General features: G+C 48.9%; 2 protein-coding genes across 2 annotated transcripts in view; both read right to left on the bottom strand.

The window, feature by feature from the left end:
* The window catches only part of EHMT2 (euchromatic histone-lysine N-methyltransferase 2), a 51701-nt gene extending 50037 nt beyond the window's left edge, over window positions 1-1664 (bottom strand). The window contains 1 exon segment of the mRNA XM_015405457.1: window positions 1633-1664. Coding sequence (XP_015260943.1) covers window positions 1633-1662 — 30 coding nt within the window. The 5' untranslated portion in view covers window positions 1663-1664.
* An 11252-nt stretch (window positions 1665-12916) lies between these two features.
* The window catches only part of ZBTB12 (zinc finger and BTB domain containing 12), a 5820-nt gene continuing 2137 nt past the window's right edge, over window positions 12917-16599 (bottom strand). Inside the window, exon 2 of the mRNA XM_015405469.1 lies at window positions 12917-13970. Within this exon, the coding sequence (XP_015260955.1) occupies window positions 12917-13970 (1054 nt within the window). The remainder of the gene's footprint in view (window positions 13971-16599) is intronic.

The raw sequence follows: 16599 nt of genomic DNA, 5'->3' as shown, positions 1-16599 counted from the left end.
CCTTTTTTGAGATATGGCGACCAAAAGCATTGCAGCTGGCAGGGAAAATCCTAAGTAACTAAATGCAAACAAAATAAATGTTTTTAACTTTTGTGTCAAAGTGAACAGAATAGGCACATGATCAACACGTCTTTGGACGATGGGTGTGTGTGCTCCAAGCTTCGTGTGATACCGAAGAAAAGGGTCTGCTTCTGGTAGCAACCCACATCACTTCAGAAGACAGAGGCCCTGAGCTGAAGATCTCAAATCATGAGCAGATTAATACAGAAATCAGCAGCCTTTCTAGGACCTCCTAGAATATCTGGGCCACCAAATGTCAGAACCGACACTTTGAATAAAGCTTCTGAAGAAGTGTGCATGCACGCACATGAAAGCTTATACCAAGAATAAAACTTTGTTGATCTTAAAGGTGCCACTGGACTCAGACTTTGTTCTGTTGCTTCAGACCAACACAGCTACCCACCAGTGTTCCCTCTAAGCTGAGCTAGTGTGAGCCAGCTCACGGTTTTTTAGCCTCCAGCTCACACATTTTTGTCTCAGCTCAGGAAGGAGGGCTCCAGAGTAAATGAATGTATGCAGTAGCCAAATTGCTCGCTCACAACTTTAGTGCCAGTAGCTCACAAAGTGGAATTTTTGCTCACAAGACTCCACAGTTTAGAGGGAACATTGCTACCCACCTGAATCTATCCTGGTACAGAGAGCCTGTGAAGATCTCTTAAGCACAGGCAAGATATCTGCAGGTCCCTGTTAAAACCCTGGCTCTGGGCACTCTGTGCTGGGTTTGAAATGAAATCTTTCAAAGAACCAAGTGGGTGAAACGCTTCGGTTAGTTCGTCTATATTTTTATTTTTAGCCAGGGAAAGGGAGGATTGGAGGTTAGTAAATGATGAAGGACAAGACGGAGAAGTGTATTCAAAAGAGTCAGTGGGAAACTGCCAGAATGAAGCGACACAAGTTTGGGTATTACTAAGTGTGCCTAAGCAATAACGAACCCGAAGGAGAAGTGAGCAGGGAGAAGTGAGCGGTGGCTCATGAAAACTCATATCCTGACACAAATTGTTCGTCTTGAAGGTGCTGTGAGACTCTTGCTCTTTTCTACTGGTATAGACAAACACGGCGACCCATCTTGATCTGAATCCTAAGGAGGTACAGGACATAATCTCCCTTCCCCTAGAAGTCTTTCCTTCCTCCATCCTCAAGCAATCCTAAAGGCTTTTTAGATCCACAGTGATGACCCTCTCCCCCCCTCTCGAACTGCAGAAACTGGCTAGCCAAAACTAGCGCGACCTGGGGGCAGCGGGTAGCCCCGCGTCCCCCCATCACTTCACACTGCAAGCCTTCCCGCCACCGGGGAACCGCTCCGTCTCCCGAGCGAGAGCTCCCTCCCCGCGCCCCGCGCCCATGCTCTCTCCATCAATACAGCCAAATCTCCGTTTTGCATTTCCAGGTCTTCCTGCAGGAAACCCATCTCCGTTTACAATGGGGAGTCAACGGAGGACAATGAGTGATGGGGACTGGGGGAAGGCGAGACCCAGCCTCGCGCCCGATTCCCTCTGGGGGTTTTTTTCTTCCCCTTTCGCGAAGCCCCCACCCTGTCCCCCACTGTCCCGTCCCCCACCCGCGCGCCCGAACCTGCGTGGCTCCCGCTCCGGCAGCCTCCATGGCCTCCCGCCGCCAGCAGCAGCAGAGCCGGCCCCGCACTGACGTCACCGCCACGGGGCGAAGAAAGGGGCGGGGGAGGAAGCGTGTTAAAGGGGCAGCCGCGCCGGCTCGGTCCGTTCGAGTCAGACAAAGAGCGCGAGGGAGAAAGGTGCCGGGAGAGCCCTGCACCTGCATCAAGAGAGAGCGCCCTCCGCCCCAGCATCTGTTCTTATCATTGCGTTGGAAAAGGCCTCCGGGAATGTGCCGTTGTTTTCATTCATTACCCTGGAAAATGGGAAGTGCCTCTGAGAACGCACAGAGGGGTTTCACTACTCGTTGGCTGCTTCTCGTAAACGTATTAATCCCTTCTGGATGTTTATATGGCACTGTGCAGGGTACTTAGGGTTAGCATATTTTGAAAAGCAAAACAGAGGACTTATGTCCCGACTGACTACTTCAAACGAGTGGTCGCTATGACAGAGTTCATTTTAAATACCCCTACTATTGAAGCCCTGAGCATTGCTGCTAGCTAGAAATATTCCTAATCTTCCAACCCAAAAAGAGGACATTTTCATCCGTTTTTTTTTTAAAAAAGAGGACAGACACACAAAAAAAGGACATGTCCTCTAAAACGAGGACATCTGGTAACCCTAGGTTACTAGTATTTATTTACTTCATTTATATCCTGCTTTTCCCCAAAAAAGGGACCCAAAGCAGCTTAGGTCACTCTCCTCTCTTCCATTTTTATCATCACGTTAGCCTTGTTAGGTAGGTTAGGCTGAGAGAGTCTGACTGGCCAAAGGACGCCCAGCAAGATTCTATGCCGGGGGTGGGGATTTGAACCTGGGTCTCTGAGACCCTTGTCTGACATTTCACTACTACACCACACTGGCTTCTGTAAGCAAAACAAAGGTTATTTTAAAAAAATATTATCTTGATTAAGAGTACTGGAGATCTTAAAAACTTGTGCACTATTTTATTATTTTGGCTAGTCTTTATAAATGGTATTACATGGAGTCTTCATTGGAGAGCCAGCACGGTGTAGTTGTTAGAGTGAAAAGGCAAAGGTGGTAAAAGGCAAAGGGGGGGGGGGAGGGTGGGGGGGGGGAGAAAACCCAAATAAATGAATTAAGAACCAGAAAGGTTCTAACTTGATTCTATATTGATTAATTATTGTGATATTATTGCAGTGTCTGGAGCCAATGTGTAATAACTATGCTTGACCACTGAAGAAGGCCAAAATGCATTTGGTCAGGGTTGCATATGGTCTAAAGGTGCCACTGGACTTTAAACTTTGTTCTGCAGATGGTCTATGTTTGAGATGACTGTATGGTTTTAATCTGAACTGAGGCTACATTTGGGGCTGTAATTGTTTTTATTCATTTTGTAATGAATTTTTCATATATGTGGTCATTTTATATTCAGTAACTGAATTACCGGGCCCTTAAAATTGGATTAATTTAACCTCTGTGGTTAAGAATCTCAGACTAGGATCTGAGAGCTCCATTCTGCCAGGGGGGGTTGCCACCTCAGGGCTGGGAAACTCCTGGAGATCTGAAGGCAGAGCCTGGGGAGGGCAGAGTTGGAGGGCAGGAGCTTGGTGAGGATAGGATGCCACAGAGTCCACCCTTTGAAGATGCTGTTTTCTCCAGGGAAACTGACCTCTGTAAGTCATTCCAGGAGAGGTACAGGCCCCACCTGGAGATTGGCATCACTGTAGGGCCAGTCGCACATTCAGTCTAACCCACCTTACAGGATTGTTTTGAGGATAAAGTGGAAGACAGGAGAATGTTGTAAGCCATTTGGGGTCCCTGTTAAGGAGAAAAGTGGAGTACAACTGAAGTAAATAAAACTAATTAATCCCCATGAAGATAGATCCAGGTGGTAGTCAGCTGTGTTGGTCTGAAGGAGCGGAACACTAGAAGTGTGCATGCACACAAAAGCTCATACCTTGAATAAACCTTTGTTGGTCTTAAAGGTGCCGCTGGACTCCAACTTTGTTCTAAATAATCCCCATTCAGCCATCCCCCCCCCTTTCCTCTTTATCATTTCATGGTCGCTGATGCTTCTCAGCTTCAGACTGTTACCATAAGCAGCCCTTTGGTTTATTTGATAGTAAACGTTTGCCTTTCACTGTCAGTGCGCAAAGTGTGCAAGAAGAAGAACAAGAAGAACAAAAAGAAGAGATTGGATTTATACCCCGCCCTTCATTCGGAGTCTCAGAGTGGTTTACAAACTCCTTTCCCTTCCCCTCCCCACAACAGACACCCTGTGAGGTAGGTGGGGCTGAGAGAGCTCTTTCCAGAACTTTCCTTGGGAGAACAGCTTTGATAGAACTATGGCTTGCCTAAGGTCATCCAGCAGCTGCAAGTGGAGGAGCGGGGAATCAAACCCAGTTCTCCCAGATTAGAGTCCGCTCTCTTAACCACTACACCAACCTGGCTCTCTTTCTTTGTTGCATTCCTTACTGCAGCCCTATAAGGTTGGCCGTTAGTATTCTCCGTGTGCTGCAGATAGAGGGTTCAGGCTCCCGAAAACCACAAAGGCCTCATCCGCACAATCAGAAGTCTCTGCCCTGCATTCATTGCTGCTGCAAATGCAGAGTTGTAGCACCTAGATTCGAGCCCATAGCACTTCAGAGACCAGCAAGATTTTCAGGCTATGAGCTTTTGAGAGTCAAAACTCCCTTCGTCACTGAAGGGAGCTTTGACTCTCAGAAGCTCATAACCTGAACATCTTGTTGGTCTAGGGTTGCCAACCTCCAGGCAGCACCTGGGGACCCCCTGCTGTTACAATTGATCTCCAGACTACCAAGATCTGTTCCCCTGGAGAAAATGGCTGCTTTGGACGGGGGAATCTACGGGATTATGCCATGCCGATATCCCTCCCCAGTCTCCACCCCCAAATTATCTAGATATTTCCCAACTCAGATCTGGCAACCCTGTGTTGGTCTCTTCTCTAAGGTGTAGAGGTGGCCACAGGAATAAATAGCTTTAAAATGGGATTAGAGAGGTTCATGGAGGATAAGTCTATCAGTGGCTAGGAGCCATGGTGACTGAGGGGAATTTCCCCATTCAGAGGCACTAAGCCTCCGAGTCCCGGAGCCAGGAAGCAACATCAGGGGAAGGCCTCGGCCTCTGTGCCCTGTCATTGGACCTCCAGAGGAACTGGTTGGCCACTATGTGAGACAGGATGCTGGACTAGATGGACCATTGGTCTGATCCCGCAGGGCTCTTCTTATGCTACTGGACTTGAATATAGCTGTTCTACTTCAGACTAACGTGGCAACCCTCCGAAACTATTTGCATTGGCGATGGAGTTCCCACACAGCAGTTTTCAGCATGCTTTCCTTTACCAGCCTCCATCCCCCCCAAGCCACCAGAAGCCTTTAAAAAAAACCCTGTAATTTCTATTGTATTATATTGCTATCCTGACTTGGATAGCCCAGGCTACCTTGATCTTGTCAGATCTCGGAAGCTAAGCAGGGTCAGCCCTGGTTAGTACTTGAATGAGAGACCATCAGGGAATTCCAGGGTCTCTAACTGGGAGCCAGTTTGGTGTAGTGGTTAAGTGCGCGGGAGAACCGGGTTTGATTCCACACTCCTCCACTTGCACCTGGCTGGATGACCTTGGGCAAGCCATAGCTCTGGCACAGCTGTTCTTGAAAAAAAGAGCAGTTTCTGTCAAGAGCTCTCTCAGCCCCACCTACCTCACAGGGTGTCCGTTGTGGGGAGGGGAAGGGAAAGGAGTTTGTAAGCCGCTCTGAGACTCCGAGTGAAGGGAGGGGTATAAATCCAATCTCTTCTTCTTCTTCTGTGCAGAGGGAGGCAATGGCAAACCCTGCCTTTGAATGGCTCTTGCCTAACCCCACGGGGTTGCCATAAGTCGACTGCTACTTGACAGCAAAAAAACCCACCAAAAAAGACACTATAGTGTTATACTGCTATAGCCAGGGGTCATTTCCTGCAGGAGCGCACAGAAGCAGAGCTCTGGCAGTAAAGAGCCAAGGGGGTGGGCACATGCAACAAGCCCCACCCCCTGCTCCCAGCAGCCCTCAGTCAGAGCAAGAAGCAGCCAGGTAAGTTGCAGAGCTCCCTCCAGCCCCCCGGTCCAAAAGAGTCCAGTGGCACCTTTAAGACCAAGTTTTATTCAGGTACAAGCTCTCCCTCCTCTGTGAGGACAGATCTGCACATTCCCCCCCCCAATAGCTAGCAATCCAAAACAGTCCACTTCCGGTGATGTCAGGTGGTGTGGCATATGCAAATAAGTTATGCTAATGAGCTCCTGCACCTCTTTTTCTACGAAATGACCCCTGGCTATAGCAATTACCAATACTCCCCCCCCCCAAAAAAAAGCAATTAAAAAGCCCTATGGAGGCACAGGTGGGGAACTGGTGGCTGTGAGAGAGAAAAAATGGCACTGGAGTGGGGAGGGCGTTCAAAAACGCATACCTTCCCATGCAGACAGCATGCGAACACACTTGGACTGTGTTGCTTCAGAAAAAGATAAATCATAGTAAACCAGGTATGAGCAAGAATGTATTGAGGAGAAGGGAAGCCCAGAGACTGGATGTTTATGGATATTTCCCAAAATGGTGCTCCAGTCTGGAGACAAAGGTGGAGAAAAACATCGACGAGGAAGCGGCTTAGTTTGTTCTTGGCAGAGGCAAGATTTGAACCAGGAGAGCTACTCTCTTAGCCACTACACTACATCAGGTGATATTCCCTTCTTTGGCTTATTCTTTATTTCTTAGCTGCCTCTCCAGGAAGGCTGCAGCTACGAGCTGTGATTTCTCTTTCTCCAGCTAAACAGATTAGTTTCAGAATCTAAACAAAGCGTTTCCTCTGCATAATATGGAATTCCTCGTGGAACTCACCGCTTCCAGATGTGATTATGACCACTCGTGTAGAGTTGCCAGCTTGAGTGTAGTAAATTCTGGGACATTTGGGGGTGCAGCTTGGGGGAGGAGAGGATTTGGGGAGATGAGGGACTTCAGTGAAGTATAATACCATAGCGTCTACCCTCCAAAGCATCCATTTTCTCCAAGGCAACTGATTTCTGTCGCCTGAAAATGTTGCTATTCTGGGGGATCTCCAGGCCCCAACTGGAGGTTGGCAGCCCTATCACTCTGGTAGAGAACTCTTGCAGTGTAGTGTTTAGAATATTGGACTATTACTAAGGTGATCCGGATTCAAAGTCTCCCAATGTCACTGAGTGACCTTGGTCCAGTCACTCTTTGCCTAACCTACCTCACAGGTTGCTGTTGTGAAGATAAAATGGGGGAGGAACCATGAACCTCCATGTGCAGAGGCAGTAAACCTTTGAATACCAGAGCCAGGAGGCAACATCAAGGAAAGGCCTCAGCTTATAGCTTTATGCCCCTCCTCGTAAGCTGCTGGTGGTCCAGAGTGCTGGACCTGACGGATCTTGGATCAAGACGAACCCTTTCACAAGGCTCCAGAAAGGAACGTTTTGTGAAAACATTAGATAAAATTCAAGGCCTATCAGCCATCATTAACCATTTTGGTAGCCAACTACCAGTTAACTTCCATACAGAAAGTTAGGTTACTCCTTGGAGTACAAGAGGGCCACCTTTGCTTTGCTGTCCTGCTTTGCGGGTGCCCCCGTACCTCTCGTTGGCCACAGCGTGAAACATAATTCTCACCTAGATAAACCCATTTTCTGCTCAAGGCCAAACAGTTCTTGTGAGTCTTTTCCTAACTCCCTTCTGTGTATTGCTTCACACACCCCCAACCCACACACCCCCAATGTTATGAGCCTCTGCTTTGAGTGTAGAAGGTCCCAAGTTTAATCCCCACTAGTCACTGAGGTGAAAGATCTCTGACTGAGACCCAGGAGAGCTGTTGCCAGTCCGAGGAGACAACAGTGACCTTGACAGCCAAAAAGTCACCTAATTCAGTATCAGGCGGATTTATGTTTGTTGATGTGTGTGTGAGCCGGCCCAGTTTTACCCACTCAATCTTGACGTTCGGTCCAACACATAACTGCCAAAAAATGCTTCTTTTTTTAAAACTTGTTTTTATTGTTTTATTTTTTTAGAAAAAAAGTTTGAATTTTTAAAAAAGCTAGTTAGGGTCCAGGGGATCAGAACCAATACTGCTTCAAGGAGAGAGAAAAATCCTCTTGTCCTAATGCCACTAGGAGTGGTTCCAGGGCTGTGAGGATTCCACGCACAGAACGGAGGTTTTGGTACTGAGTGCGGAATCCGGCATCCCAAGAATCTCAGCTTGTACTCTGAAAAGCAAGGTTCAAGCCTGCAAGGCGGTGAAGAAATTGGCTCAAGATGCCTTGTCAGTGTGGTAAATGCAAAAGGATAGTGCCACGGTGTAGTGGTTACAGTGTCAGACAAGGATCTGGGAGACCCAAGTTTGAATCCCTGCTCTGTCATGGAAGCTTGCTGGGTGACTTTGGGCCAGTTATTCTCTCAGTCTAACCTACCTCACAGGGTTGTTGTGATGACTACGGTAAATGGAGGAGAGGAGAATGGGTCTCCATTGGGGAGAATGTTGGGGTATGAAAGAATTAAATCAATAATTAAGTTAAAATAAAACGTCCCATGGCACCTTAAAGACTTAACGTTTATTTCAAGATGAGCTTTCGGGAGTTAGAACTCACTTCCTCATACCTGATGAAGTAAACTGGTAATGTATGAAAGCTCATATTGAAATAGAACAAAATTCGAGACCGGTAGTACCTTAAAAGCCAGCAAAATTTCCCAAGGTATAAGCTTTTAAGTTTGGTGTAGTGGTTCAGAGCAGTGGACTCTAATCTGAGAGAACTGGGTTTGATTCCTTACTCTTCTACATGCAGCCAGCTGGGTGATCTTGGGTCAGTCACAGTTCTCTTAAAGCTGTTCTCTCAAGACCAGTCCTCAAAAGGGCTCTCTCAACCACACCTACCTCACAGGGTGTCTGGTGTGGGGAGAGGAAGGGAAGGAGATTGTAAGCCACTCTGAGACTCTAAGTGAAGTTGTTGTTCAGTCGCACAGTCGAGTCCAACTCTTCGTGACCCCATGGACCACATCACGCCAGGCCCTCCTATCTTCAGTTGTGCTCCGGAGTTTGCTTAATTTCATGTTCATTGCATCGATAACACTGTCTAACCATCTCATCCTTTGCCGTCCCCGTCTTCTTTGACCTTCAATCTTTCCCAGCATCAGGGTCTTCTCCAGTGAGTGCTCCCTTCTCATTTGGTGGCTAAAGTATTTGAGCTTCAGCTTCAGTATCTGGCCTTCCAGGGAACAGTCAGGGTTGATTTCTTTGAGGATTGACTGATTTGATCTTCTTGCAGTCCAAAGGATTCTCAAGAGTCTTCTCCAGCACCATAGTTCAAAAGAATCTATTCTTTGGCGCTCAGCCTTCCTTATAGTCCAACTCTCGCAGCCATACATGACTACTGGGAATACCATTGCTTTGACCATGCGGACTTTTGTTGGCAGGGTGATGTCTCTACTTTTTATTATGCTGTCTAGATTTGCCATCGCTTTCCTCCCAAGGAGCAGGCATCTTTTAATTTCATGGTTGCAGTCACCGTCTACAGTGATCTTGGATCCCAGGAATGTGAAGTCTGTCACTGCTTCCACGACTTCCCCTTTGATTTGCCAAGGAGTGATGGGACCAGATGCCATGATCTTAGTTTTTTTGATGTTGAGTTTCAAGCCAACTTTTGCACTCTCCTCTTTCACTATGAGCAAGAGGCTCTTTAGGTCCTTTTCACTTTCTGCCATTAGAGTGATATCATCTGCATATCTGAGGTTGTTGATGTTTTTCCCACCAATCTTAATTCGAGCTTGTGATTCATCCAGGCTGGTATTTTGCATGATGTACTCTGTATATAAGTTAAATAAGCAAGGTGACAATAAACATCCTTGTACTCCTTTTCCGATGCTAAACCAATCAGTTGTTCCATATCCAGTTCTAACTGTCACTTCTTGACCCTTATACAGGTTTCTCAAGAGACATGTGAGGTGGTCTGGTACTCCCATCTCTTTAAGGACTTGCCATAGTTTGATGTGATCCACACAATCAAAGGCATTAGCATAGTCAGTGTAGCAGAAGTATATGTTTTTCTGGTACTCTCTTGCTTATAAATCCAATCTCTTCTTCCCTTTTATGAGTCAAAGCACACTTTGCCCGATACAAATGAGACTGAAGATCTTATCAGCCGTTATAGTCAGGACAGAAGGTGGAAGGGCCAGCCAAAGTCAGAATGTGGAGGTACAATGCAAAATGTAATCAGCTTGACTAGAGCTAGGATATGCACAGAGGTGGGAAGTGTAGAACATCAGCATCTGTAATGGGACAAGAATGCTATGTCCATATTCAGCTCTGGGAGGTCCATTGTCTCGAACCTTTTAATGAATTCTAGTTCAGCAATCTCCTGTTGTAATCTCCCTTTGAAGCTTCTCTGTTCGAGGACTGCCACTCTTACGTCAGCAATGGAATGTGCTAGAAGTTCACAATGTTCTCCTGCTGCTTTCTATTGTGTTTTTAATGTAAGATTTGTGCCTTTTTGTCCAATGAAGGGAGTAGCAGGGTAATGCCGACACCAGGTACATATAATGCTGGGAAAGGAGCAGGTGAAATTAACCCAAGATGTTGTGGCTGGTGTTGTTCAGTCCGGTGATTGTGTTGTTAGAGGGACAAAATTGGCATTTTGGTTTATTACAGGCCCTGGTCCCAGAGTCCAAGTTCATATTAAGCAGGGCATTATCATAATGAGAAGCTTTTTCAGGTTAGGGAGCTGTCTGTGGCCTGCGAGAGAGGAGTATCCTTATCCAGCACTGATCGTAGGTCACTCATGAAATAAAATGTTGTTAGTCTTTAAGGTACCCCTGGACTTTTAGTTTATTTTGCTAAACCTGGTAGAGCCAGACAGGGGCTGGAAAGAGCTCAGGAGAACAATAGATGGGGGTTGGGTTAGAGGAAATTTTCTCCTGCAAGCCCTGGGAAGAACCAAGCCACAGCAAATCTTACTGGATCCCCCCCTCCCCATACACAGTGGTTCTCAAGTCCCCACAGATATCATCTACCACACTTTCAAGTGTATCTTCACCACCTGGAGGACTAGCAACTTCCTTTTTCAAAAGCCCAAAGGCTGAGATTCCACAATTGCCCAGGACAATCACAGGAATGCAGGATACGCTCAGCTTGATCTTTCCACCAAACTGTTTGCCTTCACGCTCTTCTCATCTTCCCCCAGATAAGTGGCCTCTCTTGTCCTGTTCACAAGTTACAGTGAGCGCACGTACATCCTGCCTGGAGGTAGGTACAGGGGCTGGAAAGAGCTCAGGAGAACAATAGATGGGGGTTGGGTTAGAGGAAATTTTCTCCTGCAAGCCCTGGGAAGAACCAAGCCACAGCAAATCTTACTGGATCCCCCCCTCCCCATACACAGTGGTTCTCAAGTCCCCACAGGTATCATCTACCACACTTTCAAGTGTATCTTCACCACCTGGAGGACTAGCAACTTCCTTTTTCAAAAGCCCAAAGGCTGAGATTCCACAATTGCCCAGGACAATCACAGGAATGCAGGATACGCTCAGCTTGATCTTTCCACCAAACTGTTTGCCTTCATGCTCTTCTCATCTTCCCCCAGATTAGCGGCCTCTCTTGTCCTGTTCACATGTCACAGTGAGCACACGTACATCCTGCCTGGAGGTGGGTACATCTGTTTGTAAGGAAGAGCTGAGATGCATTCACAAACGAAACCGGGGACCGGTACCTGAATAAATTGTGTGTGGTTTTAATCACACGTTTGGCTCATGTTGGACTAACATGAGAACTAGAAGAAAAAGAGATTGGATTTATACCCCGCCCATCACTACACGAAGGAGTCTCAGAGCAGCTTACAATCTCCTTCCCTTCCCCTACCCTGTGAGCAATGCTCCCTCTAAACTGTGGCGTCCTGTGAGCAAAAAATTATACTTTGTGAGCTACTGGCCTTAAAGTTCTGAGAGAGTGGTTTGGCTGCTGCATAAATTAGTTTGCTCTGGAGCCATCCTTCCTGAGCTAAGACAAAAATGTGTGAGCCGGAGGCTAAAAAACTGTGAGCTAGCTCACACTACCTCAGCTTAGAGGTAACACTGCCTGTGAGGTAGGTGGGGCGGAGAGAACTCTGAGAGAACTGCCCTTGAGAGAACAGCTCCGAAAGAACTTATGACTGACCCAAGGTCACACCAGCAGCTGCACGTGGAGGAGTGGGGAATCAAACCCGGTTCTCCCAGATTAGTCCGCGCTCTTAACCACTACACCAAACTGGCACTACACTGAACTGGCTCTACCCGACACATATATAAAGAAAACCCCAGTGTACGCTGTAGATGGATTGTGCGTGCATTCACTGTAACTTGTGAACTGGGGCTTCTCTATTTGAATAAAATTATACCCTGTGAACCAAGACTACTAGGCTTCTGTAGGTAAGCAACAAAGTAGATTCTCTTCACTTGAACATTTCATGGTTTGAATCTCAGGGTGAGTTCACATTCAGTTGGGTTCCTGCTTTCTTTACACTGCTACAATCACCCGGAGGCTTCCGACCATTGGAGGGGGGCTTCCTTATAGGCTCCCGGGTGAATCGGCCCCCACCTCCGAACAAATTACCAAACGACAGGAGACAGGGTCAGAAGGGACCGACAGGCCTGTCACGACGCTTGCTTTCGCTTCCGCCGACTAAGGGCTGCCAGCCTCCCTCCTGATGCCGTGCTGATTTGACGGCCACTGGGGTGCTTTGGGTGCCGAGAGTTGAAGTCGCATCTATGCCCTTTTAACGGAGGAGGTATTTCGAGAGTCACGGGCCTCTCCCCCAAACAGCCCAAAGGCCACGATCCTTCACCTGCTTGACTGTAAAAAAAAGAGGTAGTGGTTTCTGGTAACTGGGCGTAATGAACAGAAGGCTGGGAAAGGCAAAGGAAGAGAACAGACCCCGGGGATCTTGGATCCCTCAGCCCCCTGCTCTGACTGGACTAGATCCCCTCCCCCTCACCTCATGATTTCCCGTCTGACCTACACTTTTCTAATCCACTAATCTCGACCCCCCCCTTCCAATCCAGGAGTCCCATCCCTCTAGTACACTAGTCACTAAATACCCCATCCCCCAAAACTCAAGGAGCTCTGGCTCACCACCCCCACATCCTAACCCCTACAACCCCACTTTCCCTCCCTCAGAGCTCAGGAGTCGCATCCTCTTCGACTTCCCACGGCTGACCCCCCCCCCTTCTCCTCCTCCTCCTCCTCCTCCTCCTCTCCCTCCTCCTTCAGCGTATGAGGACGTTAATCTGGGCCATGCCGGCTTCCATGACGTTCTCCGCCGTGGTCTTGCCATGCTGCTCCTTGAGGTGGCGTCGGATAGCGGGCTTGTGGGCGAAGCGGACCTCGCAGTAGGAGCAGCGGTAAGGCCTCTCGCCGCTGTGGAGGTTCATGTGGTCGTGGAGGGTGGACTTCTGGGTGAAGCACTTCCCACAGATGGTGCAGGAGTGGGACTTGACGCCGCGGTGGACGTTCATGTGCCGGTTGAGGTTGCTGCTGTGGTTGAACTGCTTGCCGCATCGGGGGCACATGAAGATGAAGTGGTGGGCGCGCATGTGGAAGACCAGCTTCTCCACCCCTTGGAAGACCTCGTCGCATTTGGTGCAGCAGATGATCCGCGAGGCGCCGTTGCCACCCCAGGTCGCCCCTGGGCCGTCGCCACCCCTCCCCGCCGCGGGGAAGCTGGAGAAGGGGCGGCCGCTCAGTCCCGCCAAGACCAGCCCCACCCCGCCGCCACTGCTCTGGCACTCGGAGGCGACGGCAGCCGCTTCGCTGGTCTCTTCCAAGTAGCCTCCGCTGGGGATGATCAGCAGGCCCGAGCCTTCCGCGTCCTCGTAGAGGCTGTAACATGCCTTGACCACACCCTGCTGAGGTTTCTCCGGCGCCGTTTCCAGAGGAGACCCCGCAGCTTCTGCCACCGTGGAGTTGACTTGAGATTCCTCTTGGTCTTCGGAAGCGTCTTTGTTCCACCCTGGCGGAGGAGACGACTCCTTGCTCCAAGCTTGTGGTGGAGAAGACTCCTTGTTCCAGCTTTGCTGGGGAGACGCCTCTTTGTTCCAAGTTGCGCCGGCCTGCTGCTGTTGCTGCTGCTGTTGCTGCTGCTGCTGTTTCTTCTTCTGCCGCTGAGCCACCTCCATGGCCGACTCGATCTTCACAATGCAGATGTCCGAGACGGCATCGTCATCCCCGTAGTCTTCCTCCTGCTCCTCCTCCTCATCCTCTGCCTTCATCTCCAGGTGTTCCTCCAGGGGGAACTCCAGCTTAATGGGCCGTAGCATGGTTCTGTCAGCCGGGGGAGAAGAAGAACCAAAAATTAAATGATACAACAGTGAGGACTGACTGAGGGATGGGATTCCATCCAACAGTCTCAAGTCAAAAGCAAGCACAAGATTTTAATTATCACCCGGCAGTCTATGAGATGGACTCAGGCCTGCATTCGTGATAGTTTGGAAGACCAGTGTAAGATGGCAGCCAGTGAGGTGTGGTGATTCGTCCGTTGGAGAAGGGTTGCCAGGATCCCCTGCCCCCAGTGGTAGAAAAGACTAGAAAAAGTCCAGTAGCACCTTAAAGACTAAAAAAAAATGGTGACAGGGGATGAGGTAGCTGAAGAAGTAAGCCGTGACTCATGAAAGCTCCTACCTTGCCACAAATTTTGTTAGTCAACACACGACAAACCTCTTATTGGCATAACAACAGCAGCAGCAGCCTTAGGTACAGAGGCGGTAGGCACGCAAAACAGTTAATTCACTACCCCTTCTGCCGAAAAAGAACTTCTCCTCCAAAAGCTCCGTAAAGGAAGTTTGCCACCTCTTCGATGAATTTTGTTAGTCTTTAAGGTGCTACTGGACGCTTGCTCTTTTCTACTGCTACAGATTATTATGGTGGTTGTTGCTATTTATTAAACTTATGAATCACCCGATCCCTGCTACTGCAGGGCTATGGGTGATGTACAACACATAGTAAAAACTTTAAGCCATCGAATAAGCACATAAATGATGTTAATCCAGTAATCAGACCAAGTGGCAAAATTACAGTTTCTTCCCAATTCCGGACTGCAGCCACCTGGTAGGTATGGGGAGGAGAAAAAGAACAATCTGATGGAAACAGAGGAGGCAAGATGGTGCCCATTGCTGCGCTCAACCAAAAGCCTGGCGGAACATCTCTGCCTTGCAAGCTGTGGAATTGCATAAGGTCCCACGGGACCCTGGTGGTGCTTGGCAGAGAATTCCACCAAGTTGGGGCCAGGACCGAGAAGGCCCTGGCCGAGGACAGCCGGATGTCTTTGGGGCCAGGGATCACCAGCAGACAAACACGGCTCCCCCTGCCCCCAGCAGGCACTACTCACTGCCCTTCAGCTGAGTGCTAGGGAGAAGAACAGTGCCAAAATGGGGGAGACGTCAGCAGTATTCCAGATGTGATGTCACTCCACATGTGCCCAGAAGTGACGTCAGCACATTGCTTGGGGGGTGGGGACGCACGCCAGGGACGCTCTGGCATTGGGGCAAAACTCTATGATCGAACATTTAACAGTGCGCACAGGAAGTCAATGTTAACATGTCACCAGTAATGTCAATGCATCACCAGCAATGGCCCCCACCACCTGGTAAGTCTCCCCCCATCCCCTGCCGGTTGCCGGGTCGGGGGGGGGGGGATGTGGTAGCCCTGTCTGGGAAGATACAGGTTCAGCTCCTCACTCTGCTGATCACGCAGGGCTTCCGAAAGAAAGCAACACTGTGTGGAACAGCTCTGTGTTAGCTTAGCCTGCCCTTGCAAAGTGGTCTTGAGGATAAAATGAGAAGAGGGGACCGAACGAGCCCTCACGTCTGCTTCTCTGAGCTCCTTGCGGAAGGATGGGATACAAATGTCTCACGCAGATGCGAATGCCCAGAATCTGGTAGAGGGCACACTGCAGAGGTGGCCTATAAATCCCAAGCGAAGCTTTCCAGCAGAGTTGGAACCTTCTGGCACCCTACGAGTCTGTGCCAGCTCTGTGTTAACTGAGAGCCAGACGACAGACATCTTACACTGAGGGATTTGTGGCTGAATTTCCTAAGGAGCCATTCAAGCTTCAAGCAAAGGCACGGGGGTGGGAGGGGGGACAAAACCGGATCAGGGCCACAGCGTGTGGGAGGTTTTTAATCCTCCTTAAACACCACACCCATCTCCCCCAACGGAGCCGCTAGCAGGGAAAGCGCAGGGGTGCAGAGAAGGACCAGCCTCCCTTCCCCGACCCAAATCTCTGTCCCATCCCCAGCTGCTTTTTAAACAAGCTGCACTTCTTATCATGGACCCCAACGTAACATATTGTTTAGCCCTGTGCAGACAATACTGATCTTCACGAGCCGAGGGTCCTATCCAGTATAAAGCGACTTCCTGCATTCAAGGGTGGATTTTGCCAGAAGCACACTACCGGAAGCTGAAGCATGCAGTGGTAAACATGCATTTTCCCTACTCCTAGGTGCACAGAGGATTATTCCTTAGTGGTAGATTATATACTTAGCATGGAGAAGATCCTGAGCTCAAACGCCACTGCCTCAAATTAAGGAGTCTTTAATTCCCCGACCCAAATCTCTGTCCCATCCCCAGCTGCTTTTTAAACAAGCTGCACTTCTTATCATGGACCCCAACGTGACATATTGTTTGGCCCTGTGTAGACAATACAGTGGTAAACATGCATTTCCCCTACTCCTAGGTGCACAGAGGGCTATTCCTTAGTGGTAGAAGATTATCTACTTAGCATGGAGAAGATCCTGAGCTCAAACGCCACTGCCTCCAATTAAGGAGTCTTTAACTAGTGCGGTGGCTCAAGTGGTTAAGTCGCTGAACTGCAGGCTGTGGAAGGTCAGTAGTTCAGCAGTTCGAGACCCGGGTGCCGCATGATGGAGTGAGCTCCCATCTCTAGTTCCAGCTC

This window comes from Gekko japonicus, unplaced genomic scaffold (assembly GCF_001447785.1).
Source record: "Gekko japonicus isolate JY-2015 unplaced genomic scaffold, Gekko_japonicus_V1.1 scaffold1799, whole genome shotgun sequence".
NCBI lineage: Eukaryota > Metazoa > Chordata > Lepidosauria > Squamata > Gekkonidae > Gekko > Gekko japonicus.
This window is presented reverse-complemented; position numbering and strand designations above follow the sequence as displayed.